The following is a 27594-nucleotide window of genomic DNA, read 5'->3' as shown; positions in this document are numbered from 1 at the left end:
TGGTGATGATGTGAAGTAAGAGATAATTGAACCTTTACTATGACTTTTTTTCGGGTATTGTAGATAAATTACACCGATTGACCAGGTCAATAAGAAATCTGCAAAATTGAAAAAATATAAAATAAAAGCCGCCCACCTCGATTTAAAAAAAAATTGGATGAGAATCTAGCAATTTATTTATTATGGCCTAATCGTTGTTTATTACTTATATTTGCCAATAGAGTGATCATTGTCATGATTCCAAAAAAAGTCAGACAGTTCTTCTTTATATTTAGATTCTGCAAATTCACGAGCTAATAGCCTTGTTTCAAACTCAATTTGTCCCACCCCACGTTTGACTTTTTTAACAATTTTTAATTTTATCTCAGACAAAGGCATTTGAAATGTAAATAATTATACAGAGTTTTAAATAGAACACAGCATCCTACATCTATTAATGTTTTTAATAAAACACTCCTCCCTATTTTGTTTAGAATATTACCACACAGTAAAATGGAGATCTGTGGTTTAATTTTTGTTTTACTCATGAATTTAATACATTTACATGCATATAAAATTTCACTGTTTTATTTGAATATGTTGAGATATGAAAAGAGTTTTTTTCGTCATCAGATTTCATATCATACAGGTCTGATTTCTGTTAACATAACCATAATTAAGTTTTAGCTCCTTTGTAACAATTTTTTTTTAACATTTTAATGCAATTCACAATACTTGAATTAATATTCACAATCTTATTTCGCTCTGTCACAGAAATTATCTCGGATACAAACAATTAATGTTTACACATTGTTTACATGTATTTGATTTTCTTCACTTTACCACTGAGATACTCAGCCACAAAAAGGTTGTCTCTGGTGTCTACACATATACCCCATGGATACTGTAGATCACAGTTATCAATGTAACGGAGGAACTGTCCGTCCTGATCTAGGATGTGGATACAGTACAAGTCTGATGTCAGGATCTGACTCTGGCTGTCTGTTGTGATGCCGTATGGATTAAATAATCCGTTGTTAGTAGAGGGATGACCAGTGTATCTAAATCGGAGTTTTCCTGCCTGATTAACCACCACTACAGCACGGGCTCCACTGTCAGCTACACAGATATCCAGGTTCCTGTTCTCACTGATGTATTTAGGGTCACCAGATAAATATAAAGGTTTACCTTCACTATCAAACTGGATGGTTTGTTTCTTTTCGGAGCCAGAGTAACGGACAACTTTTGATTGTTCACCATCATCACTGACCATGGTAACCAGGAGGTCACCAGAGGAGGTACTACAGATATAGTAAGGTCTCCACCTCCATAGACTGATCACTTCCTGTTTCTGGTCATTCTTCACTATGTTTACAGTTCTTGTATCATGGTCAGTATAAACTAGATCTCCACTCCTTGTCACTGCTATGTCACGTGGTATGTTCCCAAACTCGGTTTGGATTGACTTCAGTAGATTGCCCTGGAGGTTGTAGAGTTTCATGATTTTGTCATTTCCACGTGTCCAGATTTCTTCATCACTGACACAGGTAACACTGTGTAGTGGTATAAAGTCAGTGTCTATGGTGGTGATGAGCTCTGGTTCATCAAGCAGTGGTTTGACTGGAGGACAGGATACAGCTTCTGGTGTCTTCATTGTGTAGCCATGTTCTTCTGTTGTAATGGAGAATGCTGACAGAGAACCAAACATTTGATGGAGTTGTTCTGTGTTAATCTGATGTGGAGAAAAAGTTGGTAGTGAAACATTGACTTTAGGAGGTAAATTTCTGAATTCAGTATTCCTGGATTTGTATGCAGAGGTTAGGGAGACATCATTGGAGTCCAACATTTTCTTCAGATCAAGAATGCATTCTCTTACATCAGAAGTAATCTGTTTGATTTCTTTTTCCTGTTTATTTAGAACAGCCAGGTGTTTAGATTTCATCTCATCAATTTCAGATTTCTGTTTGTTGACAATGATGTTAATTTCTCTGTGCCAGTTTTCTCCATGTTTGGTGACAGCTGTTGTCAGTTTCTCATAATGTTTTTCCGAGTTGACTTTTTCAGATCTTAAATCTGAAGTAATTTCCTCAAATGTTGGATAGATTCTTTTCTCTAGATCTTCCAAGTCATTTTCTAAAAATTTTGTTTTTGAACTTATTTTCTGCAGAGCATCAGATAAATCGTGCCCTTTATGTTTCCCAGAGGAGATGCAGGTAGAACAGACAGGAATGTCACATTTCTCACAGTAAAGTTCACAATGTTTCTGGGTGTGGTTTGGACATTTTGGGTAGTAAACATTAGGAGTAGATTTTCTGTGTTTGTATGGTACAACTTTGTGTCTTTTAGATGAATCAGAGAGATGTTCCCCTACACAGGCCTTACACAGGTTAATCTGACAAATTTCACAATGACTCTGTAATCCAGCGGTTTGACACAGGTCACAAAGGAGGATGTCTTGGGCACTGTAACGGGGGTCCATCACTGGGGTTTGGTTCAAACCAGCAGATCCTGTAATGAAAAAACAATAAAATTTCTATTTTTTTTTGGTGAAATTCTTAGACCGCTAAGCAGTTTGGAAATGACAGTAGGGAAATATTGATTAGTGTTGACAGTAAAAAAAGAAATGCTCTGTACACCTTGTTTATTTATGAGGAAGAACATGATGTTTGCAATTCTTTGTAATTTATATCATATGTGTCATTAGAGGTTCCACTTTCTTTGTGTTTAAATTAATGTTATGAATAACAACGGCTAGAGTATTTTGTATGTAACAATATGTTAAATCTTAAATATAATTGTCTCACCTCTAAATCCATCATGGCTACCCAAAAAATCATTACTGTACAGTATAATATAAATATTTGTTATACCTTTAAAAAATTGTTCCTATACAAATCTATACGAAAAAAAGTCTAACATTTTTAATGTTTTATTGAGCGGGCATAAAAAAATCGATGTTGGACCGCTGAGTGAGATGTTGGACTGCTCGGAGAGATGTTGGACCGCTTACGTCACAGAATGGGCGGAGCTTAATCTCATTTTCATTCGTTGGTGTTAAACAGTGAAAGACCTGATGTTACATTACGGAATATAGTACAAAATACATGTATGTCAAAAAATATAAAATAAAATGAAAGGTATAACAAAACATTTATTGACAGAGTTCTCGGGCAAAATGCGTTTTGTCAGACCCTCGAACCAAACTGTCTGCCTTCTGCCTAACGGCTTCAGGCAGACAGTTTGGTTCTTGGGTCCGACAAAACGCATGTTGCCCTCGAACTCAGTCAATAAATGTATAATATATAGCATATTATAATGTGACTCTTGCATGTATTTTAATTGATGTGTTTAACTGCACCTGAGGTCATTAATGACAACAGCTAGGGTAATATCTTGTAACATTAAATTTACTAAATATGATCTCTTCTCACCTCTAAATCCAACATGGCCTCCCGATAATCCTGTACACAATTTACTTCCTTGTCTTCCCTCCAAATATTTACCTGCTACCAGGTCATGTGATTTAAATACCTGAGATGTCTATATCTGCATTATCAGCCAGTGTAGAGTAAATTTATTGTTTGGGAATCAAAGTAATGAGATGGTTATTTTATTCTCGCAAATGAAGCTTGGGGGGTTTATTGGATTGTTTATATGTATCTTTCTGACTAGCTGTATGTAGGCATTTATTGTCTAGACATTATCTTTTTAACTACCAAAAATAATAAGTTCAATTTGGAAAAGGTCACAGGGTATTTAAGTATTGAGTTATTGATGTTTTGTAATAGCCACAGTTTTAAAATTTAAATTAAAATTCAGTTAAAGCTTCTAGCTGAGGCAAAGGTTGTATTTGACTGAAAAGTATGTCCTAACCCTACTTAAAGTTATTTTAACAAGATTGAGGTAACATATTTTAGAAATTGAAAAGATCTTGCCTTAGTCATTCCTTTAATGTTTATAAATTCAGAAAATTGTACTTGACACAAATGATCCTTCAGACCTGAGGGTATGTAACAAACCTACACTTGTCATTTGCACAGGGTCAAGGTCATAGAATATGAGTGAAAAAAATATTTTTCATAATAAAGTTTAATCATGAAGTAGCTTTAAAGATCGTACATATTATTGTCCTAGGTGCATTAATTATGATCAAAGGATATTATGACATGACCTCAAGCAAAGGTCATTAGGACAAGGTCAAGGTCACAAAGTTCAGAGAGACATCCATGAAATGTATAATTCTATAACACAAAAAACTTTTGTTTTGGGAGTATCAATAAGTGATACTTGGAATACAGGTATTCGTGATTTTCATCAATCAATGCTTAAAGTAATATACGCCGTATGGATGCCAATTTGTATGTGAAACAAAATGATTTAATGATTTGAAACACATAAAGTGTAATGAAAAAATAATATTTCCACAAAATTTAACTATAAAACTCGTTGTAAGAACAGAACAATAAAGCAATATCTGCAATCAAGAATTCAGTCTTATCGTGAATATTGATAAAGGAAGTGCGTAAACAGTAGGTCTAAATATAGACACGTATGTCCACGGGAAATTATAGACAACGAGGCACGTTGCATTTTGACAACGATTATTAATAAAAGGTTAATATGCGTCATAACAGAGTATAGAAGGTTGATACTGATTACATTTAAAGATAAGTTATATTAATAGTAACACGCCACCCATGTCACAAGTGAGTTGTATCTCAAAGGGCTTACCTCGTTTTCTTGACGCCGTGTTTGTTTATCAATCTAAAAGTAGCGACGGCGTCACGTGGTGGATTTACTTAAAAATAGACATTATTCTCCTTGCAGGATAATAAATAATTATAATTTGATAACTTTATAACGAATTTTATTTAATTTACAGCATATTCGTAATTTTTATTGGTAAAAAAAATATATAAATTTCCAGCTGTATTTTAAAATGGCGCACGTTATAGCGTATATTACTTTAATCCCAAGAAATTATGGTGTGTTTTGTTAATTGTAGGTGTCCGCTCATCAAGCTAAGAGAAAGATAGCTGAGTCAACAAAAACTCCTATTGAGTTCCTAGCCAAGTATGATGAACTCAAGTCTAAAAAGTAAGTCAACAAACTATTGAGTTCCCAGCCAAGTATGATGAACTCAAGTCTAAAAAGTAAGACTTAAACATGATTTTGTAGCTTTACTGGTCAGAAACATGAAGTGATTATTCATAAATTAGGTTTCCTTTGTCTGTCTACATGGTTTAGCTGTCTGTCTGTCTGTAAACAATTTCCAAAACCCTATACTCTTCCTAAAGTTTTTATCCAATTCAACGTGAGAATTACAACACAAGTTGACCAAATCTTTATATCTCTTTTTGATTTCAACAAACAGTTTTACCATGGTTACTAAATATATAGAAACTTCTTAAGAATTTTCTCTAAAACAACACCCTTACAGTTTTGGTTCAGTTGCTATAAGTACACTATACTAAGATACATGTATACTGTGTTAGGAGGAAGAGCTAGGTGTCTTAGTTACAGTAGTAGCAAGGACTTGTTATTATGATGTTTGGTTAATTTTGCTTGGCAATTTGCTACCAATTCAATCACTGACAATGCATTTTTTAACATCACTGTCAGATTTATTATTAGCTCACCTCAACATTGGGGAAGCTTATATAATACCCTCGGCATCGGCGTTGGCGTCCGTGTCGGTGTCGGCGTCCTAGGTTAAGGTTAAGTTTTTTGGAGCAGTTTTGTTTTTAAGTACTTCTATGTCCTATATTGATTGGACATGCATGGAAGATGTTTCTAGTGTGTTTCAGATGCTGCAATTTCAGCAAAGGACTGGCCAGGTTAATGTTTTTGAAGCAGGTTAACATTTTTGGTGCAGTTTTTGATGTAGTTCTCATTTCCAAGTAACTATAAGCCCTATGTTGACCAAACTTGCATGGATGATACATCTAAAGATGCACACTACCAGGCTTGCTTTGGATGCTGATTCTGACCTACATTTTACAGTTTAGTGAACAGGTTGAATTTTTTGGTGCAGGTTTCATTTCTAAGAAACTATAAGCCCTATGTTGACCAAACTTGCATGGATGAAACATCTAAGGATGCACACTACCAGTCTTGCTTTGGATGCTGAATCTGACCTACATTTTACGGTTTAGTGAACAGGTTGAATTTTTTGGTGCAGGTTTCATTTCTAAGAAACTATAAGCCCTATGTTGACCAAACTTGTATGGATGATACATCTAAGGATGCATACTACCAGGCTTGCTTCAGATGCTGAATCTGACCTACATTTTCTGGTTGAGTGAATAGGTTAAAGTTTTTGGTGCAGGTTTCATTTCCAAGAAACTATAAGCCCTATGTTGACCAAACTTGCATGGATAAATTAATTTATAGATAATAGACCAGGTAAAATTTTTGGGTGCAGGTCAATTACCAAAAAACTAAGAGGCTTATATAACATTGTATAAACCAAACTTGCACAAATGTTGCATCAGGAGATGAAAACTCTCAAATTTGCTTCAGATGCTGGATTTTAATTACATTTTCACGAAGAAGAACTAGTTTAAATTTTTTATTTAGGTCTATTTCAAAGTATCAGATCAAAATTGCTTAAATATTTTCATTTTTGGAATGTACACCTTTTGTTGGTTAATTGTGTGACTTTGCCTTACTTAAAGACAACATTCGTTGAGGTGAGCTCTGTAATCTCTGATTACCTATTTTTTTTTTGTTTCCATAGTAACAGAGAACTGGACCCCTTTGTGTTTCTCCTTTCCAAACTGTGTGAGGAGGAAGAGGTATGATTCTTGATTTATTACAGCGTTATGAAGATGTTGGACTCTATTCTTTCTTTTCAAAATACTGTAATACCAAGAGCAACATTAGAATTATTTTCTCTTTATGTGGAACAATAGGAATAATGACCCAGAGCTAGCAGAAAAGGATAAAATTTGCTTTTTTTCCATTTCAATTGTGTATAGTTCTTTGTATATTATTTACAGACAAAAGAGTACATGGCTAAAAATGCCAAAGACAAAGCTGATAAATCTGGTTTGGCCTTGGCCTCACATAGCAGGGTCATTTCACAGCTCCCCGCCCCGGGGGCAAAAATCACCATGCAGGATTTCACAGAGGTAGGAACTCTCTTAAAAACACAAATAGGTCAAGAGTTAAGAATTATAACAAATCTTATTAAAGTTTGAAAAATTTAACTGATTTCTGAAATTTAACTTAACTATATCATGTATATGTTCCCTTTTTAACAGTTAAAGGACACGCTGTTTAAAGAATCAAAAATGATGACTGCAACTACATCGTCAGAAATATTAAGGAAAGCCCTGCAGGAGAAACCAAACAAACGCAATGGTAAAATTAATATACTCTGTTTATTGAAGTTATTGTTTGCAGTTGAGTGTAAAGTTTCATGTTACGCCACGATCTAGTTGACAGCTGCGCTCAAGGTAAATTGTACACACCTCCTAACCGCAAGCTTTAGGACTGGAACTTTCTTCTTATCCGTGATTGGCTGCTCGTGCAACAGACTATTTCCGTGTTAATGTTGATAAATTGAGTTGACCAATCATGTGAATTGTTTACGCTGGATGCATCTGACGAAAAAGATTGTGATGTAACGTACAACTTTACACTTGAATGCAAACAATAATAAACTGTACAACTGGTATTAAATATGGAAGCAAAAAAGTGAATTTTTTACATTCTGTATCTTATCTTATTTTTTTCTTTTACATGAAAATCAATATGACATACAAAATAACTTATTCTATTATCATTATAAATCCGAGAATTTAACAAACATAACAAACTAATTTTTGCAGTAAACATTCCTCCTCAGCCAGACTGGTTGTTTAAGAGACCTTCCCTGACCCTGGACTTCATTGTGGGAGTAGATGAACCCTCTGATCAAGTAAGCAACATACGTCATATTTCATCTTATCAAAAAAAAGCACATCCTCAAAATGAAATTTCTGTGTGATGGTGTCATTGGGAATACATGACTGTACATTTGTCCTGTAAATGTGTTGTTGAAACAGCTTAAACTAAATTCCTTCAATATTGAAGAAAAGTGTAGATGATTGCATAAAAAATATCAACAAAGCAAATCTATTGACATGTCATTAACTCTGCCCTCTCTTCATTCTATAAGTGAGATCAGGTGTCTTAGAGGAGTAAGCATTCCTTGTTGATGTGGTCACACCAAGCTGTTTTTAGCCTTAGATATTGATCAAGTAGAACACTCTGTTGTCAAATTAAGTATTAAACCAAACACCCAACAATTGCTATGAAAAAAGTCAGCCAAAATACAACCCAATTATAGGTTATATTTTTATAGAAGGTCATTATAATTACAATAGAATTAGAAATTTGCTGACTTTAAATGAGGTTGTTTTTATTTTACAGAATATTATTCCTCTAAGCAGCATGAGTGTACCAGCTCAGGAGCACGCCATTCTGGATGACATGTTGAACTGTATGCAGGTATAAAAGTCCATCATCTACAATATCAGATAACATAGGCAGATCCAGGGTTTTAGCATCAGATTCTGTATAAAATTAAATCTGAAGAGGAGTCAAATTGAATATTCCCTCAAGAATATAAAAATTTAGAATAAGACACAGTATGCTAATTTTAGAAATTGCTTCTAGGAACAGAATTGTTCTTATATAGAGAGCATTAAGTATATTTTAAAAATAAGTTCATGAAAAAACAAAAAACAAAAGAAATAAGATAATTGGTGAAAATGGTAAAGAATGTAAGGGTTTTTAACTGAAGGCAGATTGTATTTCACAGGGAATTGAGGGTAAATACATCCTGGCCCGAGCTCTGACAGAGAGGTATGCTCCAAAGGAATTCATGTTGGACCAAAATCTGGGTAAGTACTGCTGTCAAAAACTCGTGAGGTAGATATGTTAACCTCTAAGTAGATAGAGATGTCAACATCTTGGGAGGTAGAGATGTTAACCTCTAAGTAGATAGAGATATCGACATCTTGGGAGGTAGAGATGTTAACCTTTAAGTAGATAGAGATGTCAACATCTTGTGAGGTAGAGATGTTAAACTCTAAGTAGATAGAGATATCAACACCTTGGGAGTTAGAGATGTTAACCTCTAAGTAAATAGAGATGTCAACATCTTGGGAGGTAGAGATGTTAACCTCTAAGTAGATAGAGATATCGACATCTTGGGAGGTAGAGATGTTAACCTTTAAGTAGATAGAGATGTCAATATCTTGGGAGGTAGAGGTGTTAACTTCTAAGTAGATAGAGATATCAACACCTTGGGAGTTAGAGATGTTAACCTCTAAGTAGATAGAGATATCAACATCTTGGGAGGTAGAGATGTTAACCTCTAGGTAGATAGAGATATCAACACCTTGGGAGTTAGAGATGTTAACCTCTAAGTAGATAGAGATATCAACATCTTGGGAGGTAGAGATGTTAACCTCTAAGTAGATAGAGATATCAACATCTTGGGAGGTAGAGATGTTAACCTCTAAGTAGATAGAGATGTCAACATCTTGGGAGGTAGAGATGTTAACTTTTGGGTAGGTAGAGATTTCAAAAATTTGTAAGGTAGAGATGTCAAAATGTGGGTAGGAACTGGAATAGATGTCAAATTTATATGAAAGCTGGAATGTTTTGTTTTCCATAGATCCATCTCTACAAGACCTTGTCAGAAGAATTCTTCCCTTGTGTTGTAACTACTCTACTGTGGTGAGGTTTATTGAAGGTATGTTGATAAATTTATTTTTTGCCACATTAAGAGATAAAAATATTCCTTCATCTGTAGAGAAATAGGTGTTAATTAATACAAGATCCTTTCTACACTGTAGTTATATTTAACTTGCTTGCTTTTAATATTTTCAGAGAAATCAGCATTTGAGTATGGACTCGTCAACCAGGCTTTAAGTGCAGCCATGAGAACTCTTATCAAGGTATGGCTTTATTCTTTAATGTACCATTGGAAAGTGTAAAAAGCTTTTATTTTTCAACTTCATGTATGTGTAATAATAGCATCTATTAATTTAAAGAATAGATGCACTTATTTTATGAGGAAAACTTTGTTGCTGCTATTTGAGTTGGGTTAGCTCGAATATAAATTAGATCGGGATCAGGATATCTCAAATTCTCCCTCTTTGCCCTTGATCCAAAAAACGAAAGGTACACGAATTTTGTAGCAGACAGAACTTTTAAAAAAATATGCTTTCAATCACGATTGTTTCTAAAATACTAAACATACATATAAACTTGTAAAGTTTATTTAAAATACATGTACATTTTAATTGTAAGGTTAATTACCGTTCGCGGTATACCCGGAACGGCCATTATTATGCTTATTATATGTACATGTGATATTATGCTTTCATGTTGCTTGCTGCTGCTGCTGCTTGTTGTGATTTGGGGTCGCCCTTTTACGCTTGGCGATCCCTGCTGCTTTTAATATGCCACGACCATCAAACGCCAATATCAAAATAAACGTGTATAAAATCATGTTTGGTTTATTTTCCTCTATATAAATAACTTCTTTTAATACTTTTTGGATTTAGAAGTTTTGTTCAAATACTATAAATAAATAAACTATTATTAACATAATCTTTTATTCCTGATTTGTCAGTTTGAAATCAATTCGCGTAGATAAATTTTGTGTAAGAAAAAACATTCTCTACAAATATAAAGCAAAATAAAAAGTTTGCTGCAATTAATAACCCCTAGTTAAAGTAGCTCGCTAGAGTTGCAAAAATGTCCTGCACATTGAAAAATTTAGTGTTCAGTATGAAACTTGATTGTTTAGACGGACTAACAGAAGACTTTTTTTTCAGGACTACATGGTTCTTGTAGCACAGTTGGAACATCAATACAGATTGGTGAGTGAAATCATTATTGTGGTTCCATGCTGTTGAAATAATACAATTTAGACCATGCAATGTTAATTCCTTGGTTCTCAGGTTTTTTCTCAAGAAATATGAGGGAGGGAGGGTGCATTTTTTATTTTTTATTGCCCCCAATACATAACCAGCTTTTTACATTGTACAAAACCTAAAAAAAAAATGATGAGGGAGGTGATTTGATGTTTTTTTTTTTTGATTTAGCAATAAAAGGGTCAATGAGGCACTCTTGGAAGAGATGAGGGAGGGGCTGAGAACCAAGAAATTTATTTTATAGGGCCTTATACTTAGTTACCAATTTCCATGTAAAATTTTGTGAGATCAAATTTTCATTGGTTAAACACCCAATTTTATGTTAACGCCCCCAAAATCTACCTGATTCAAGATCAATAATTGACCGCCTGTCAATCATTAAAAAAACAATAGCTTCTGATTTGATTGACAGGCCAGCCTCCCGTGCTACCTGATAGTCTGAGTTTGTGTCCTCTAAAAACGATTGCCTGGCCACGCGTCAAACACTTTCATTTAGCCGCCTTGTATACACGGGGGTTAAAAAAGAATCTTGGTAAAATTTTATTTTAAAAACAATTGAGAGTAGATAAATAAAATATGACTTCAAAATATTTGCTTTTAATCTCAACGGCTATATTGTATTTTAGGCGATGTGTCGTTCAAGATATCTGCTGTAGAACTTAGACCAGTACGTGCACAGAAACGCTATTTGCCGATTAAATTGGAATATGATAAATAGGAAAAAGATATTTAGCACAAACGACACGGATAAAAAAATCCTTTATCCGATGTTTTATCTACTTATACATGAATACAATCTATACCATGTTCAGTTGTAAAGTTCTGAAATGTCAGAAACAGCTGTAGAGTTTCGAGATTGTAACTTTTAGTTCGAATTTCCTAACATCTGTCAACACCCAATATTCGAAATTTAAAATGAATACATACAGCCAAAGATAAATTCTTAAAAGTATAAAAAGAAAAATATCTTGCAAACAATAATAAATTTTAAACACACGAACACGAAATGGTGAATATTTTCAACACTATTGTTGATCAGAACCTAGGCAATATTCCTATCGCGGTATGGTACATTGTTTATGTTCACACGACGGATAGGCCTCTCTTTGAATGGAATATTTTATTATTATTTTTTTATTTGATATTTACACAAGTTTAATTAAAAAAAAATATGTTAACTTTGTAGATTTACTCTGTGTTCTTTCTTTAATTTGTCATTTTTTAAAATGTAAAAACGATATTTCTTTATACTTTTTTTCTTCATTAGATAAATTGCTGAAATTTTTTATGAATAAATTTTATATTGAAATATTTCAATTATTTCAAGTAGTTTCACTCAAATTTAGACACGAATGTTGACCCTGATCACCAGACACAGACTTCCTGTGTAATGCTACATGTATATTGATTTTTTGACATTTTGGGTAATGGGTATTGGGGGTCTCCAGGTAAATAACACCACTGTTACTTGGACCACTCCCCCTCCTCAGGTAACCGTACGGTAAAAAAATTGGGTCTTTAAAGGAATTTGAATAATGCATTATGAGAATTTGTTGCCTTGGATGAAAAAAGAAATGGCTAGTTAAATTAGTTTTGGGAGCATGACTTCATTTTTGTCTTCCCACCATAAAATTGTGGAAAAATTAATCCCTCAATGTGATATCCTCTTTTCTCTGTTTGACAATGTATTAAAATTTCAGTTTTATCAATAAGTATGGTCATTTAATGTTTTGAAGAATGCTTTATTATATGTATTAATGTTTCTAGTTTGCAATTTTCTTCTATGACAGGGTAACCTGAGTTTACAGAAGCTGTGGTTTTACATTCAGCCAACCATGAAGACACTGGACATTTTGGCTTCAGTGGCTAACTCTGTCAACAAGGTATACAGCTATACTATGTCTTTGATTTTGAATTGTCATATATTTAACACTTAGCTTCAAAATGAAATTTGAAAAATACCTTGAGAATAATTCTGGTTGTTGTACATTTTGAAATTTCTCTTCTGATACATGTTTACAGAAAAAAGTTTGTTAATTCCATACAAGAGTTTCAGGTAAAGTTTGTTTACATAGAGCCAATTATTCTATAAATATTCTTCATTGTTTATATTGGTTTACAGGGAGAGTGTATAGGAGGGGCAGTGTTGAGTCTCCTCCATGATAAAACAAGTGGACTGGTTGGGTAAATTAATTTTAATTATACAATGATTTCAACTTCATCAATCTTTAAGTATGAAATTATTGTCCAGTAGTATTGTAACCAAAAATTCACATCAATAACAGAAAAAAAAATCATAGTGTATAAAGATTTTTTTTTTTGGTTTTAGGGATTCAAAAGGACAGGACCTTTGTCTTTACCTTACACAGTCTGTAAGTATTTCATGTCACAATGTCTTCCTTCACTAGAACTTTTTATTTCTTGAAATAAGTAAGTATTCAATGTCACAATGTCTGTCTACATTAGAACTTTTTAGTTGTTGAATTAATATGTATGCATGAACTGATATGGATGCCAGAGAGTATTGTAACATTAAAATTAATTAAAATTTTTCTACAGGCCTCCGTCCCATACTTTGAGATTCTAGAGAAGTGGATTTATAAAGGAATCATCTCAGACCCTTACTCTGAGGTAAGTTAATTTTAAAAGGTTTTAATAAATTCTTGAGATACACCAACCATTTGAATAGTTTTTATTTAAATGCTATAAAAAGTATCAGTAAAGAGATAAATTATGACAAAAATTGATCAGAGTTGCATGTTTGAAATCTGAAAACCTAAGATCTTTTGAGAATCAATTAGAAATGTTTGATGAAGAAAATGGTATGTTTGACAGTTTCTTGTGGAGGAGAATGAGACAATTAACAAGGAGAAGTTACAGGAAGAATACAATGATGCATACTGGGAAGGCCACTACACGATCTGTCGGGAGCGGATCCCAGTATTTCTAGAACAGGTGGCCAACAAAATCCTCAACACGGGAAAATATCTCAATGTCGTACGACTTTGTGGTAAGAAAGATTACTTTTTGTACGCCCGTCTTAAGACGGGACATATTATGTTATAGGCTTCATGTCCGTCTGTCTGTCCATTCATGTCCGGCTCATAACTTCAATACTATTAGGCCTAGGATTATCAAACTTTGTCAACTGATACTTCTTGGGTAGACGGTGTGTCGCGCACCAAAAGTAGGTCACTCTGACCTTTAATAAAGATGCTATGGCCAAATATGGAAAAATCCTGTCCGGCTCATAACTAGAAAACTGTTAGACCTAGAGCTATCAAACTTGGCAAAAGTATACATCTTAGGTAGAAGGTGTGTCACGACCTATTTCAAGGTCACTGTGACCTTTAATTTTAGTGAATTTTTTTTAAAAAAACTAAGTTTTTTAAATTTAAATTTCATAATCCTAAAAATGTAAAAAAATAGAGTTGTATCCTTATTAAAAAGTATTAAATCAAGTAAAAACTTATTTTTTCATCATATACTTTACAGCAATCTTAATCAAATTTCAGTGTTAATGAGAGGAATTCAGTTTGTCCCATGGGCATAATTATCAAGCACTGGTCAGGAAGAATTTTGATAGCAGAAAGTTGCATGTCAAATTAGAGAGAAATTAATGAGTTTAGTGTGAGGAGGTAACTAGCAGAGCATTGGTGTTATCCCTTGGGTATTGGGCAAATGGACAGCCAGCCTAGCTATAGCTGTTAGATTAAAAATAGCTCTTGTTGGCTAGCTGAGTTTTAAAATGAATTTGATGAAAAGTAATTAAAACTTATTTGATATTGCATAATAAACTAATAATCTGATATTATATAATATTAATTAATTAAAAACTAATTTTATGGGGTGGGGTTGAATCAGCATGCCTACTTGACCATATGAATTAAATATAAAACCTATCTGGCATTAAATCTAAAAAGAAATCATGGAGTATTTTATATGTTTTAAAAGTGTTTTAGGATAAAAAGTGCAGATCCATTAATATTTAGGGAGTAATGAGTAGACAAGCATCCAGTCAAAGATTAATTAATGAGTTCAATGTACGAAGGCTATCTGATCAAGCGCTGCCTTATCTGTATCCTTTGGGGATTAGTCAGAAGAACTGCTGGTCAGTTTATAGCATATGTCATTTGATGGCCAGCCTTTCTTTTCAAAATTAATTTGGCATAGATTAAGTTGTTAAGACTAATTTGATATTGTTTATTATGATGGCGGGCATTTGACAAAGTCTAACACAAACAGTATAGAAATCTGTCAGTTATGTAATATTTGTTATAATTATGCCTACAGCACAGGGGATGGATAAAGTAATATTTTTTTTTTTAAAATGGAAAAATCATGGAAATCTTAGAATCAAGGATTTTTTTTGCAGTCTAAACTGTTAAAGATAATTGTGTAATATTTTGACAGGCGTATCATGCTGTGGCGTGGCACTTTATTATAATTACTTTTTTTTCTCCAGAAAAAGGTTACAGTAGCAATTTTTCTTTAATAACAAAATACAACAAATAAACTAAATTGTTGTATACAGTATTTAGAATTTCTGATCTTTGACTGTAGGTCGTGATGTGCAGTGTCCTTGCGCTGAAGAAATTGTGTACACAGTGAAGGAAAGGAAATACTATGAACAGATAGAGAAAGCATATGAGTACTCTAGTAAACTACTGCTAGAATTACTAGTGGAAGAGAAGGAACTGATGGCCAGAATTAGGTATAAATTTATGGTTGTATAATTTATTGATGATTTCATGAGGAAACAAAAGGAATCCCTCGATAATTATGAAATGCAGAATTTGCATCTATAGTAATAAAATATTTGGAGATAACAAACACACACTCTAAAATCCATACAAACATTGACCTCTACAACATAAGACATAGAATCAAGTGTCATGGAGGAATGAACATATCCTGCTGACCTGTCTTTTATGATTGGAAAATATGGAAAAAAAAATCTGTCACACAATTTTAAACTTGGTTATGGTCAAATTTGAATAACTTGATTTTGATTTTAGATCCATCAAGCATTACTTCCTGTTGGACAAGGGGGACTTTATTGTCCAGTTTATGGACATGACGGAGGACGAGATGAGACAAGATATGGAGAACATCACCCCCACACGTCTGGAGACCTTACTGGAACTGGCTCTCAGGACCAGTACAGCTAACATTGACCAGTTCAAGGACGATCTCAGGTGAGAACAGCTAACATTGACCAGTTCAAGGACAATCTCAGGTGAGTACAGCTAACATTGACCATGCTCAGGTGAGTACAGCTAACATTGACCAGTTCTCAGGTGAGTACAGCTAACATTGACCAGTTCTCAGGTGTGTACAGCTAACATTGACCAGTTCTCAGGTGTGTACAGCTAACATTGACCAGTTCAAGGACGATCTCAGGTGAGTACAGCTAACATTGACCAGTTCTCAGGTGAGTACAGCTAACATTGACCAGTTCTCAGGTGAGTACAGTTAACACTGACCAGATCTCAGGTGAGTACAGCTAACATTGACCAGTTTTCAGGTGAGTACATCTAACATTGACCAGTTCTCAGGTGAGTACAGCTAACATTGACCAGTTCTCAGGTGAGTACAGCTAACATTGACCAGTTCTCAGGTGTGTACAGCTTACATTGACCAGTTCAAGGACGATCTCAGGAGAGTACAGATAACATTGTCCAGTTCTCAGGTGAGTACAGCTAACATTGACCAGATCTCAGGTGAGTACAGCTAACATTGACCAGTTCTCAGGTGAGTACAGCTAACATTGACCAGCTCAAGGACGATCTCAGGAGAGTACAGCTAACATTGACCAGTTCTCAGGTGAGTACAGCTAACATTGACCAGATCTCAGGTGAGTACAGCTAACATTGACCAGATCTCAGGTGAGTACAGCTAACATTGACCAGATCTCAGGTGAGTACAGCTAACATTGACCAGCTCAAGGACGATCTCAGGAGAGTACAGCTAACATTGACCAGTTCTCAGGTGAGTACAGCTAACATTGACCAGTTCTCAGGTGAGTACAGCTAACATTGACCAGCTCAAGGACAATCTCAGGTGAGTACAGTTAACATTGACTAGTTCTCAGGTGAGTACAGCTAACATTGACCAGTTCTCAGGTGAGTACAGCTAACATTGACCAGCTCAAGGACGATCTCAGGAGAGTACAGCTAACATTGACCAGTTCTCAGGTGAGTACAGCTAAAATTGACCAGTTCTCAGGTGAGTACAGCTAACATTGACCAGTTCTCAGGTGAGTACAGCTAACATTGACCAGCTCAAGGACAATCTCAGGTGAGTACAGTTAACATTGACCAGTTCAAGGACAATTTCAGGTGAGTACAGTTAACATTGACCAGTTCAAGGACAATTTCAGATGAGTACAGTTAACATTGACCAGTTCAAGGACAATTTCAGGTCAGTACAGTTAACATTGACCAGCTCAAGGATGATTACGATCTCAGGTGAATATTGGTAACACTGTCTAGTTCAAGAATGATATCAAATAAGAACAGCTGACATTTGATCATCATGAGTATCATATCAGCAGATCGCATGGTGAGCATTAGACCAACATTGAGAAGTATTGACAGATTTCCAGCTGTATCTAATTGTTATTTACTTAAGGAATAACTGTCTTATTTTTCGATCTCAGGATAAGAACAATCTATTTGCTTTCGTGATAACTTTCCTAAACGATTAAGGCGTTTATACAATGCATAAAATTATCATGCAAGCCAATTGATAGATCATCGTCATGAAATTGAAAAATCTGACATTTATTCCTTATATTTACATGGTATTGATTCTGCCAATCCACCTGCTAGAAGCCCCACTTCTTGACACTATATTTGTCCTTCCCTGCACATGATTAGCTCACCTCGCTATACCCCCGGCGTCGGTGTCGGCGTCGGCGTCGGCGTTAGCGTCGGCGTCCCAGGTTAAAGTTTTAGGAGCAAGTCCATTCCCAAGTAACTATAAGCCCTATCTGAACCAAACTTGCATGGATGATGCATCTAGGGATGTACACTACCAGACTTGCTTCGGATGCTGGATCTGACCTACATTATCTAGATGAGTGACCAGGTTAAAGTTTTTTGAGCAGGTTAAAGTTTTTGGAGCAGGTCCATTCCCAAGGAATTATAAGCCCTACCTGAACCAAACTTGCATGGATGATGCATCTAGGAATGTACACTACCAGACTTGCTTCGGATGCTGGATCTGACCTACATTATCTAGATGAGTGACCAGGTTAAAGTTTTTTGAGCAGGTTAAAGTTTTTGGAGCAGGTCCATTCCCAAGGAATTATAAGCCCTACCTGAACCAAACTTGCATGGATGATGCATCTAGGAATGTACACTACCAGACTTGCTTCGGATGCTGGATCTGACCTACATTTTCCAGATGAGTGACCAGGTTAAAGTTTTTGGAGCAGGTCCATTCCACAGGAACTATAATCCCTGCCTGAACCAAACTTGCATGGATGATGCATCTAGGGATGTACACTACCAGACTTGCTTTGGATGCTGGATCTGACCTACATTGTCTAGATGAGTGACCAGGTTAAAGTTTTTGGAGCAGGTCCCTTCCACAGGAACTATAAGCCCTATTTGGACCAAACTTGCATGGATGATGCATCTAGGGATGGACACTACCAGACTTACTTCGGATGCTGGATCTGACCTACATTTTCATTCCCAAGTAACTATAAGCCCTACCTGAAGCAAACTTGCATGGATGATGTATCTAGGGATGGACACTACCAGACTTGCTTCGGATGCTGGATCTGACCTACATTTTCATTCCCAAGTAACTATAAGCCCTACCTGAAGCAAACTTGCTTGGATGATGCATCTAGGGATGGACACTACCAGACTTGCATCGGATGCTGGATCTGACCTTTATTTTCATTCCCAAGTAACTATAAGCCCTACCTGAACCAAACTTGCATGGATGATGCATCTAGGGATGGACACTACCAGACTTGCTTCGGATGCTGGATCTGACCTACATTTTCATTCCCAAATTCCCAAGTAACTATAAGCCCTACCTGAACCAAACTTGCATGGATGATGCATCTACTGATGGACACTACCAGACTTGCTTCGGATGCTGGATCTGACCTACATTTTCATTCCCAAGTAACTATGAGCCCTATTTGGACCAAACTTGCATAGATGATGTATCTAGGGATGGACACTACCAGACTTGCTTCGGATGCTGGATCTGACCTACATTTTTCATTCCCAAGTAACTGTAAGCCCTAGCTAAACCAAACTTGCATGGATGATGTATCTTAGGATGGACACTACCAGGCTTGCTTCGGATGCTGGATCTGACCTACATTTTCATTCCCAAATTCCCAAGTAACTATAAGCCCTAGCTAAACCAAACTTGCATGGATGATGCATCTTAGGATGGACACTATCAGACTTGCTTGGGATGCTGGATCTGACCTATATTTTCCATACAAGAGACCAGGTTAAAGTTTTGGGAACAGATCAATCCGAATGATCTTGAAGTCTTTGATATCTGCAGTTTTAACAGTTATGAATATTTGTTTACACAATACATGTTTTTCACGCTAAACGCATAGAAATGTATATATGCCATGTAGAGGGTTAAGCACAACTTGCAAGAATATTGTTGTTGGGATGAATACTTAATATTAAGAAAATATGATGTAGGATTTGCATTACTTAAACAGATAACATTCGTCGAGGTGAGCTTCGTAATCTTTGATTACCTATGTTTTTTTTTACCAGGGCTATCGATGAACCAGCAAGTACATTGATGGTTAAATAAAATATATAAACCATTTGTAATTTTATGTCAATCAAAAACATTGGAAATGTAAATATTTACTTTTTTGTAGAGTGGAATTGCTTCCATTCGACCTTATCACACAGCTGTTTAAAATCCTTTCCATAGAAACAAAGAAAGAAAAAGGTTTGGTTTTAGATCTGTATGCATTATTATTTAGATCACATGAAATATGGATTTTATCATCTTGGAGGGCTATATTTCTAATATTTTAGTAAAAGTTGAGCTGATTAGCTTATTATGCAACATTGGATTTAAAGCAATTTGGATTTTCTCTTTTTTGATTACAGAGTATAAAGTAGATCCAACTGACCTTCACCTCTCTGGACTCGAGTCCTTCTCCTTTGACTACATGGTCAAGTGGCCAGTGTCCCTGGTTCTTAACAGGAAGGTATGGAGTTAATAACTTATCCTTGGACTGCATGGTCAAGTGGCCAGTGTATTTGGTTCTTAACAGGAAGGTATGGAGTTAATAATGAATGAGACCGTATAAACAGTATCCTGTATCACAGTAGATGCTGGCACAAAAAAGATCCCACCTGCTCAATGGCCCTGAGTGCCAGGTAAATGACAAAATTTGCAGCTCTCCACTGGCCAGTGGTGGCGTCTCCAAGTTAATGGAAAATTCTCGAGAGGGACGTTAAACAATAATATACAATCAATCGTTATGATCTGTCTCAAACAAAGATTTCAAACAAAGAGGCTATGTTGGTTTGGCATAGAGCTGTGGAATAAATAACAAAGACCATGTTACTAATTAAACTATGTTTTAGTATTCAGAAAGCAATTGTTGTCCATTAATATTTGTAAAATCGATGGAAAGTGAAATCTTCCTTGAAAATTACAAATTTCACGGACAAATCTAATCAAAAATACATGAGAGACAACAATATAGGTTAAAAGGACTGTTCTTTTCAGAAAAGATTCTGTATTAGTTACCAGGTATTAATTTTATTTAGCTTTAGGTAGCTTATTTTTTATATCACATGTATATAACATTTCCCTGATATCTCTTTGTAGGCTCTTATCAGATACCAGATGCTGTTCAGACATCTGTTTTATTGTAAACATGTAGAGAGGCAACTTTGTAGGTGAGTATATTTAGAAAATGGTTATTTTATAATCTATATTATTATGCCCCCCTTCGAAGAAGGGAGGGCATATTGCTTTGCTGCTGTCTGTCGGTCCACTTAGTTTCCATTCATTTTCTTCGCAACCGTTTCACATACTGAAATGAAATTTGGTATACAGATATATCACATGAATATCTAGGGCAAGTTCACTTATGGGTATGATCGCACCATTTTTGACAGAGTTATGCCCCTTGGACTTAGAAAAATTCCAATTATTTGCAGTTTCCGTTCATTTTCTTCACAACCGTTGAACATACTGAAATGAATTTGTTTACAGATTTATCAGATGACTATCTTGGTCAAGTTCTGTTTTGGGTACATGTACAATTGCGTCATTTTTGACAAAGCTATGGCCTTTTGACTTTGAAAAATTCCAATTTAGGGGGAGGGGGGCATAAGTGTTTTACAAACATTTCTTGTTACATTTGAAATGAAGTTGTATGTTGTAATTACACTTAAGTTATTACAGGCATGCATTAGAAAATTTACTCTATCATAAATTTAAACAAGTTCATTTTTCAAAATTGTAAAAAAAGGATATGAAATGAACAATTGGTCTTGTATACTCACAATATCAAGATCTATTTCATCTTTCAAAATTTGAATTTTATTCTTTTTCTGTATATCAATGTGTGGTTTGGCAACATCTGAAATATTTTGTCTTTGTTTGGAACTGTGACATTTTATATTGTACCTTTTATTCTCCCCGCCAGTGTTTGGATCGGTAACAAGGCAGCCAAGATGTACTCTCTCCACTCCTCTAAGTGGTACCTGGCCGCCTTCGCTCTCCGCCAGAGGATGCTCAATTTTGTCCAGAACTTTGAGTACTACATGATGTTTGAGGTGGTAGAACAAAATTGGCTTGTGTTCCAGCAGAACATGGAAAATGTAAGGCATTATGATCATTGATTAGTGACAGTGAAAAAATGGCCTCAGATGACTCATAAATATCTTATACATCAGTAATTTATTTTACATGCTTCAACAAGGTAAAAACCTTATAATTGCTGTTTGTGTATATAGAAAAAGTTAATTAGGAAAGCTCTCCTTAAATAAACTAACCAAACATTAAACATCAAAGTGAAAATGAAATTTTTGTACATTAACAATTTTCTTGATAGGTGTCTAACATAGATGACGTGTTGGCGTACCACGCTGATTTCCTGAACACCTGTATGAATGACTGTATGTTAACAGACCCCGACCTTCTGAGGATTGTACACAAACTGATGGTGGTGTGTGTCACATTCTCCAACTTCATACAGGTAACACTTCTAAATCATACAGGTTACTCTTGTCAATCATACCTAAAAAGTTCGAAACATTGAAATTGTTAACATTGTTAAAGATCCACAATCTTCTTCCTGTAAGGAGCAGAGATTTGTCTTTATTGATTAATAATAAGATTTTGGCTTAAAAGGGTTATAAAACTGCATCCACTTAATTAATAAGCACAATAGTCAATGTCTATTCAATATTATAAATTATACAGTTGGTAAAGACCTTTGTCTTTCTAATAAAAATTAAAATATGTATGTAATTTACCAGTAACTTTACATTAATTTCAAACAGAGATTGAGTCTGAGCACAGCTGTAGAACCGGAGAGTAAACCGACACGAGAGAGTTCTCTACAGGCCACCAGTAAAGAACACAGAGAGCAGGCCATTAAAGAAAAACTCAAAACAAAGGTAGGTCTGAGTACAGAACTAGAGAATAAACCAACAAGAGAGAGTTCTCTACAGGCCATCAGTAAAGAACACCGAGAGCAGGCCATCAAAGAAAAACTCAAAACAAAGGTAGGTCTGAGTACAGAACTAGTGAGTAATCCAACACGAGAGAGCTCTCTACAGGCCATCAGTAAAGAGAGCAGGCCATCAAAGAGAAACTCAAAACAAAGTAGGTCTGAGCACAGCTGTAGAACCAGAGAGTAAACCAACACGAGAGAGTTCTCTACAGGTCATCAGTAAAGAACACAGAGAGCAGGCCATCAAAGAGAAACTCAAAACAAAGGTATCTTGTCTAATTCTTCTATTGAATACAATGGAAAAACAAAGAATGAATAAAACTCAAAACAAAGGTATTTTGTATTAATCTTTTACTGAATCCAGTGGAAAAACACAGAATGAATAAAACTCAAAACAAAGGTAAAGTATTTCTTTATCATTCACAAATCACAGTGAAAAAAATCCCAGAGTGATAAGTGGAAGTAAATTACAAATCCCCATCACTTTTGGTTTATGTATTTTTACCTCAGTATCTTGAATCCTTGGATATCTGAAAGATTTTTCTTTTCTATGAGATTGAGATAAGATTTAGCTGTATGAGCAGTTTGAGAAATAAAGTAAGATTCCAATGTGGTTATTACTTCATGAGTTAGAGGTGTAGGAAAAGAATTTTATTCATGTTCATACATTTCGAATAATAAGAAAATATTCCAACATTGTGTATAATACTGTGAAAAAATACAATGTGACATCAAAGAGATACTCTAAAGAAACGTATGTTATCTCTCTCAAACTATCATTGACAATTATCACTGTCGAAACATTTGAATTTAATTTAATGTTTTCTTGTCAATTGTTAATTGTTGAGAACATGACAAATTAATGGTAGACAATTGTATTTATCTTTGTGCATTTTCAGTCAGGTAATGCCAGTTCCTAATCACATTTACTTGGAATCTTAAATCCTTGGATATCTAAAAGAATTATCTTGGTTCTATTGAGTTTAAGATAACAAAGTTTAACTGTGTAAGAAATTAGATATATAATTTATTTTTAAAAGTAATATTCCAATAAACAGCTGTCATATATCCTGAGATTTGAATTGTGCATTACATGTACAGTCACTTTATTGTTATGTTACGTACATATGAATACCTTTCTGTCATATTATTTGGACCCAAGCAGTGTCTAAAATACTTGTATGACTGATTGACTTTACCTTTGTTAGAAGTTTCTCTCATACAACATGGATGTAAGTTTACCTGTAAATCATATTTTATCATAACATTATTCAACCTTTCATATTAAACCTTTAGTTCTAGTCATTTCTCTTTCTCTTTTAATCCAAACTCAAGCCAGTTGATTGTACATATGAATATACAAAGGTCTCTCTTAGCATGACTTTCTCATTTATTTTTATCAAGTAGTAATTTTTATCTTTTCCCTCTATAATTTAAATATGGTGACTTGTTCAGATATTTATGAACTGTTCTTCAATTCAACTGTTTTAACAAAATTAATATCAATAAAATAATTGACATTTATATTTAACAAAGTATGTGTTATGAAAAGTGAATATTATTCTCTTTTATCTTTCTTATTTTATCATTAAATTATTCAAAATTGAAAGAAAATTTAACAATAAGTTGGGATAAAAGTATTAGGCATACTACACGTGGTCATTATTCCGCGAAACATCACATGAATATTAATTTGTGACCACACACATAGCGTAAATTAATACCATGCGGAAAAATGTACTTCTACTGTATATGATTCCTTTCGGTTATTAGAATTCTAAACATTAATTAAAAATATTTCCTACAGCTGGTAAATGACAGGACTGTAAGTATTTAATTAAAAAAGAAAATGAATACATGTGTACCAATTATATCTATCTTGTGAGCACAATATTGGAAATTATACTGTCATTTGGAATTCTGGCATCCACGATTGTTATATGCATAGGCATTCACTTTTATAATATAATGATTCATAAGGGTAAGGGATGATTCAAATCATTCAATTGCTGGTGATAGGCACTGAAAAAAATCACCCAGTCACCAATGGGTGAACTCACAAATATATCTTAGCTCACCTAATGTATCCTAAATACCCATGACCTCATTTAGTCATAATATTGATGTATATAAAACTTTGTAGAATTATTTTAATAAAGTTCATAGTTGTAAATGAAATTTTAAATTAAATTGCTTTACGTTTTGGTTCTATTATATGTTGAAAAATGTTTCCAATTTCGTTTGCATGTTTGGTTTGTAGGCAGAGAGAACACCAATGTTAAATAAACACTTGTATATCATATGTATGATTGCTGACTCAGGGATATATTTCTTCATGGTGAACATTTGTTGATTGGATCAAAGGATAATGACTTTGGTGCAGAAGTAGTCATACTTTCTATGTTTGATGAATTAACATGGTACATTGAAGATTACCATAAAAACTATCACACAAAACAGAACGAATGTTTATCATTGATTATGTGATATTATGCATAAAGGCTATATTGAAAGTAGTTATTGACGGAAATAATATTATGTTCGATCAGGGGTTATTGCTTTATACTTTTTGGATTGATCACTTTGTTAAGAATTCTTTTAAAAATCAGACTGTCACATTGAACCTACCTATTCCAATACCGGAAGATGAATTCAAGATGTGCAATCTTCTACTCATAAATCCTTTCTTTGTTTTAAACTTTTTTAAAATTTATTTTATTTTATTGTTTTGAATTATCATCCCTAGAAATGGAACATTTTTAATGATTTAAATTGTTTTTATTTATCAATTGCAGAGATGGAAATAATTGTATTTACCTTTTTATTAACAGGTTGTTGCAGAGCATGTAGATCTAATGATGGCCAGTGAGAACTTTGAGAGGACAATTGCAAATTTTGACCACAACTTCTCAGGCAAACTAATAGATTTACTGAGGAAAATCATGGACCTGAGTTCAGAAAGTGGACATTTGAAATTGCTTAATATTCTCTATAGGTCAGTAGTGAAATGGAGGAAACATAGTTAGAAAGTAAAACAAACAAGGGATCCTGTATTTATTTTTAACTTCCCATTATGCTTTGATAATAATCAAGAAAGGAGCTTTGTAATTTTCCTTTCTTTTGTAAAATATAAACTATTCAGGTATTGAAAAGGTACCAGCAATCGAAGTTTTCTGTCAAACTGTTTTGAAACACATTCAAAAATGGTTATATTTTAAATTTTCAGATAAGTCATGTACAAAATTGCATGTATTTACTGTATGGTTCATTTATAAAGCAAATAGTTATGGTTTATTTATAGACTGGATTTCAATGGTTTCTACAAGGAGAAGTTAATTGTATATTGTTTAATTATAGACTGGATTTCAATGGTTTCTACAAGAAAAAGTTAATTGTTTATTGTTTACTTATAGACTGGATTTCAATGGTTTCTACAAGGAGAAGTTAATTGTATATTGTTTAATTATAGACTTGATTTCAATGGTTTCTACAAGGAAAAGTTAAATGTTTATTTATAGACTGGATTTCAATGGTTTCTACAAGGAGAAGTTAATTGTTTATTTATAGACTGGATTTCAATGGTTTCTACAAGGAGAAGTTAATTGTATATTGTTTATTTATAGACTGGATTTCAATGGTTTCTACAAGGAGAAGTTAATTGTTTATTTATAGACTGGATTTCAATGGTTTCTACAAGGAGAAGTTAATTGTTTATTTATAGACTGGATTTCAATGGTTTCTACAAGGAAAAGTTAATTGTTTATTTATAGACTGGATTTCAATGGTTTCTACTAGGAGAAGTTAATTGTATATTGTTTATTTATAGACTTGATTTCAATGGTTTCTACAAGGAGAAGCTAATTGTTTATTTATAGACTGGATTTCAATGGTTTCTACAAGGAGAAGTTAATTGTTTATTTATAGACTGGATTTCAATGGTTTCTACAAGGAAAAGTTAATTGTTTATTTATAGACTGGATTTCAATGGTTTCTACAAGGAGAAGTTAATTGTATATTGTTTATTTATAGACTGGATTTCAATGGTTTCTACAAGGAGAAGTTAATTGTTTATTTATAGACTGGATTTCAATGGTTTCTACAAGGAGAAGTTAGAAGCCATGTCAGCAGAGAAAGCTATTATGGAATCTTCTATACACAGTACAGATTCTGGTAAAGTATAACCTTGAGAGAGTTAGGTAGTTGTGGCTATTTTAGACTAAATTTATCTCTTTAAGATGAAGAGTTCCATGGAGTGGTATACAAAAATTGTCAAGTTTTTAAGCTTAATTGTACTACCGTATAAGTGGAAATTTTAGCGAGACGCAAATTTAGCGATTTCTACCTGAAATGTTGTACTTTATTTTTTAGCGAGAAGTAATTTTAGCGATTTTAAAATGCTAAAAAAAGAAGCTATTACAAATAATACGCAACTAATTTTTAACGATATTAAATTTTAACAATGTCAACACCCTCTCTAATAATGCCAAAATTAAATCCTTGCTTAAAATTCTACTTATACGGTAATTTTCTGTGAAAAATCTAAAAAAAAAATAAGTATATCTGATGAGTAAAGTGTTGAGCCCTAGCCTCCTGGAAATAGATGTGGAAAAATAGTTCTATCTCGCAGGAGTGTGATAGAAAAATAAATATAACAAACATCAATATTTTACAATTGATGATAATTTTAAAAACTCATAATAACATATATTTTACAAATAATCATTGTTTATTCATAGGATCCACAGGCTCATGGCCGACGTCATCATTTACGTCACAGCGTCCAGAGACCGCTCAGTACGTCCCCAGCATCCACAAACAAAGACCGTCATCTAACTCATCTAGTTAACTGTCAATACATCTCCAGTATCCACAAACAAAGGCCGTCATCTAACTCATCTAGTTAAACAGGGCTGGCCAGAATATCACAAGCACTAACAATGGAAAGAGATTAATAAACTAAGTTATATTCAA

The 27594-nt window shown here is 34.1% G+C and overlaps 2 protein-coding genes across 4 annotated transcripts; one reads left to right on the top strand and one right to left on the bottom strand.

The window, feature by feature from the left end:
* Nucleotides 1-27594, top strand: LOC134261957 (gamma-tubulin complex component 2-like). Of its 3 annotated transcripts, XM_062744339.1 has the most exons (28): nt 1-15; nt 4985-5076; nt 6719-6776; nt 6981-7112; nt 7245-7344; nt 7815-7903; nt 8398-8475; nt 8789-8870; nt 9650-9727; nt 9865-9932; nt 10818-10862; nt 12707-12799; nt 13039-13100; nt 13246-13288; nt 13476-13547; nt 13752-13926; nt 15480-15630; nt 15935-16114; nt 19798-19871; nt 20036-20136; nt 20766-20836; nt 21592-21766; nt 22000-22143; nt 22451-22567; nt 23832-23855; nt 25455-25618; nt 26702-26793; nt 27360-27594. In XM_062744339.1, exons 4-28 carry the CDS (start codon nt 6993-6995, stop codon nt 27467-27469), a joined length of 2508 nt encoding a protein of 835 aa, XP_062600323.1. In that variant the 5' UTR covers nt 1-15; nt 4985-5076; nt 6719-6776; nt 6981-6992; the 3' UTR covers nt 27470-27594. The 3 variants fall into 3 exon arrangements, with proteins under 3 accessions (XP_062600323.1, XP_062600325.1, XP_062600324.1); XM_062744341.1 differs by lacking the exon at nt 23832-23855; XM_062744340.1 differs by lacking the exons at nt 1-15; nt 4985-5076 and adding an exon at nt 5109-5132.
* Nucleotides 492-3449, bottom strand: LOC134261959 (tripartite motif-containing protein 2-like). Its single transcript, XM_062744343.1, has 2 exons — nt 3411-3449; nt 492-2487 (listed from the first exon to the last, which is right to left on the bottom strand). The coding sequence occupies exon 2, from the start codon at nt 2456-2458 to the stop codon at nt 794-796; it is 1665 nt and encodes a 554-aa protein (XP_062600327.1). The 5' UTR covers nt 2459-2487; nt 3411-3449; the 3' UTR covers nt 492-793.

The sequence above is a fragment of the Saccostrea cucullata genome, unplaced genomic scaffold, assembly GCF_032062105.1.
Source record: "Saccostrea cucullata isolate Sc308-1 unplaced genomic scaffold, CSIRO_AGI_Scuc_v1 ctg1676, whole genome shotgun sequence".
In the NCBI taxonomy this organism is placed as follows: Eukaryota; Metazoa; Mollusca; class Bivalvia; order Ostreida; family Ostreidae; genus Saccostrea; species Saccostrea cuccullata.
The sequence above is the reverse complement of the archived record's forward strand: the minus strand, read 5'-3'. Positions and strand labels throughout refer to the sequence as shown.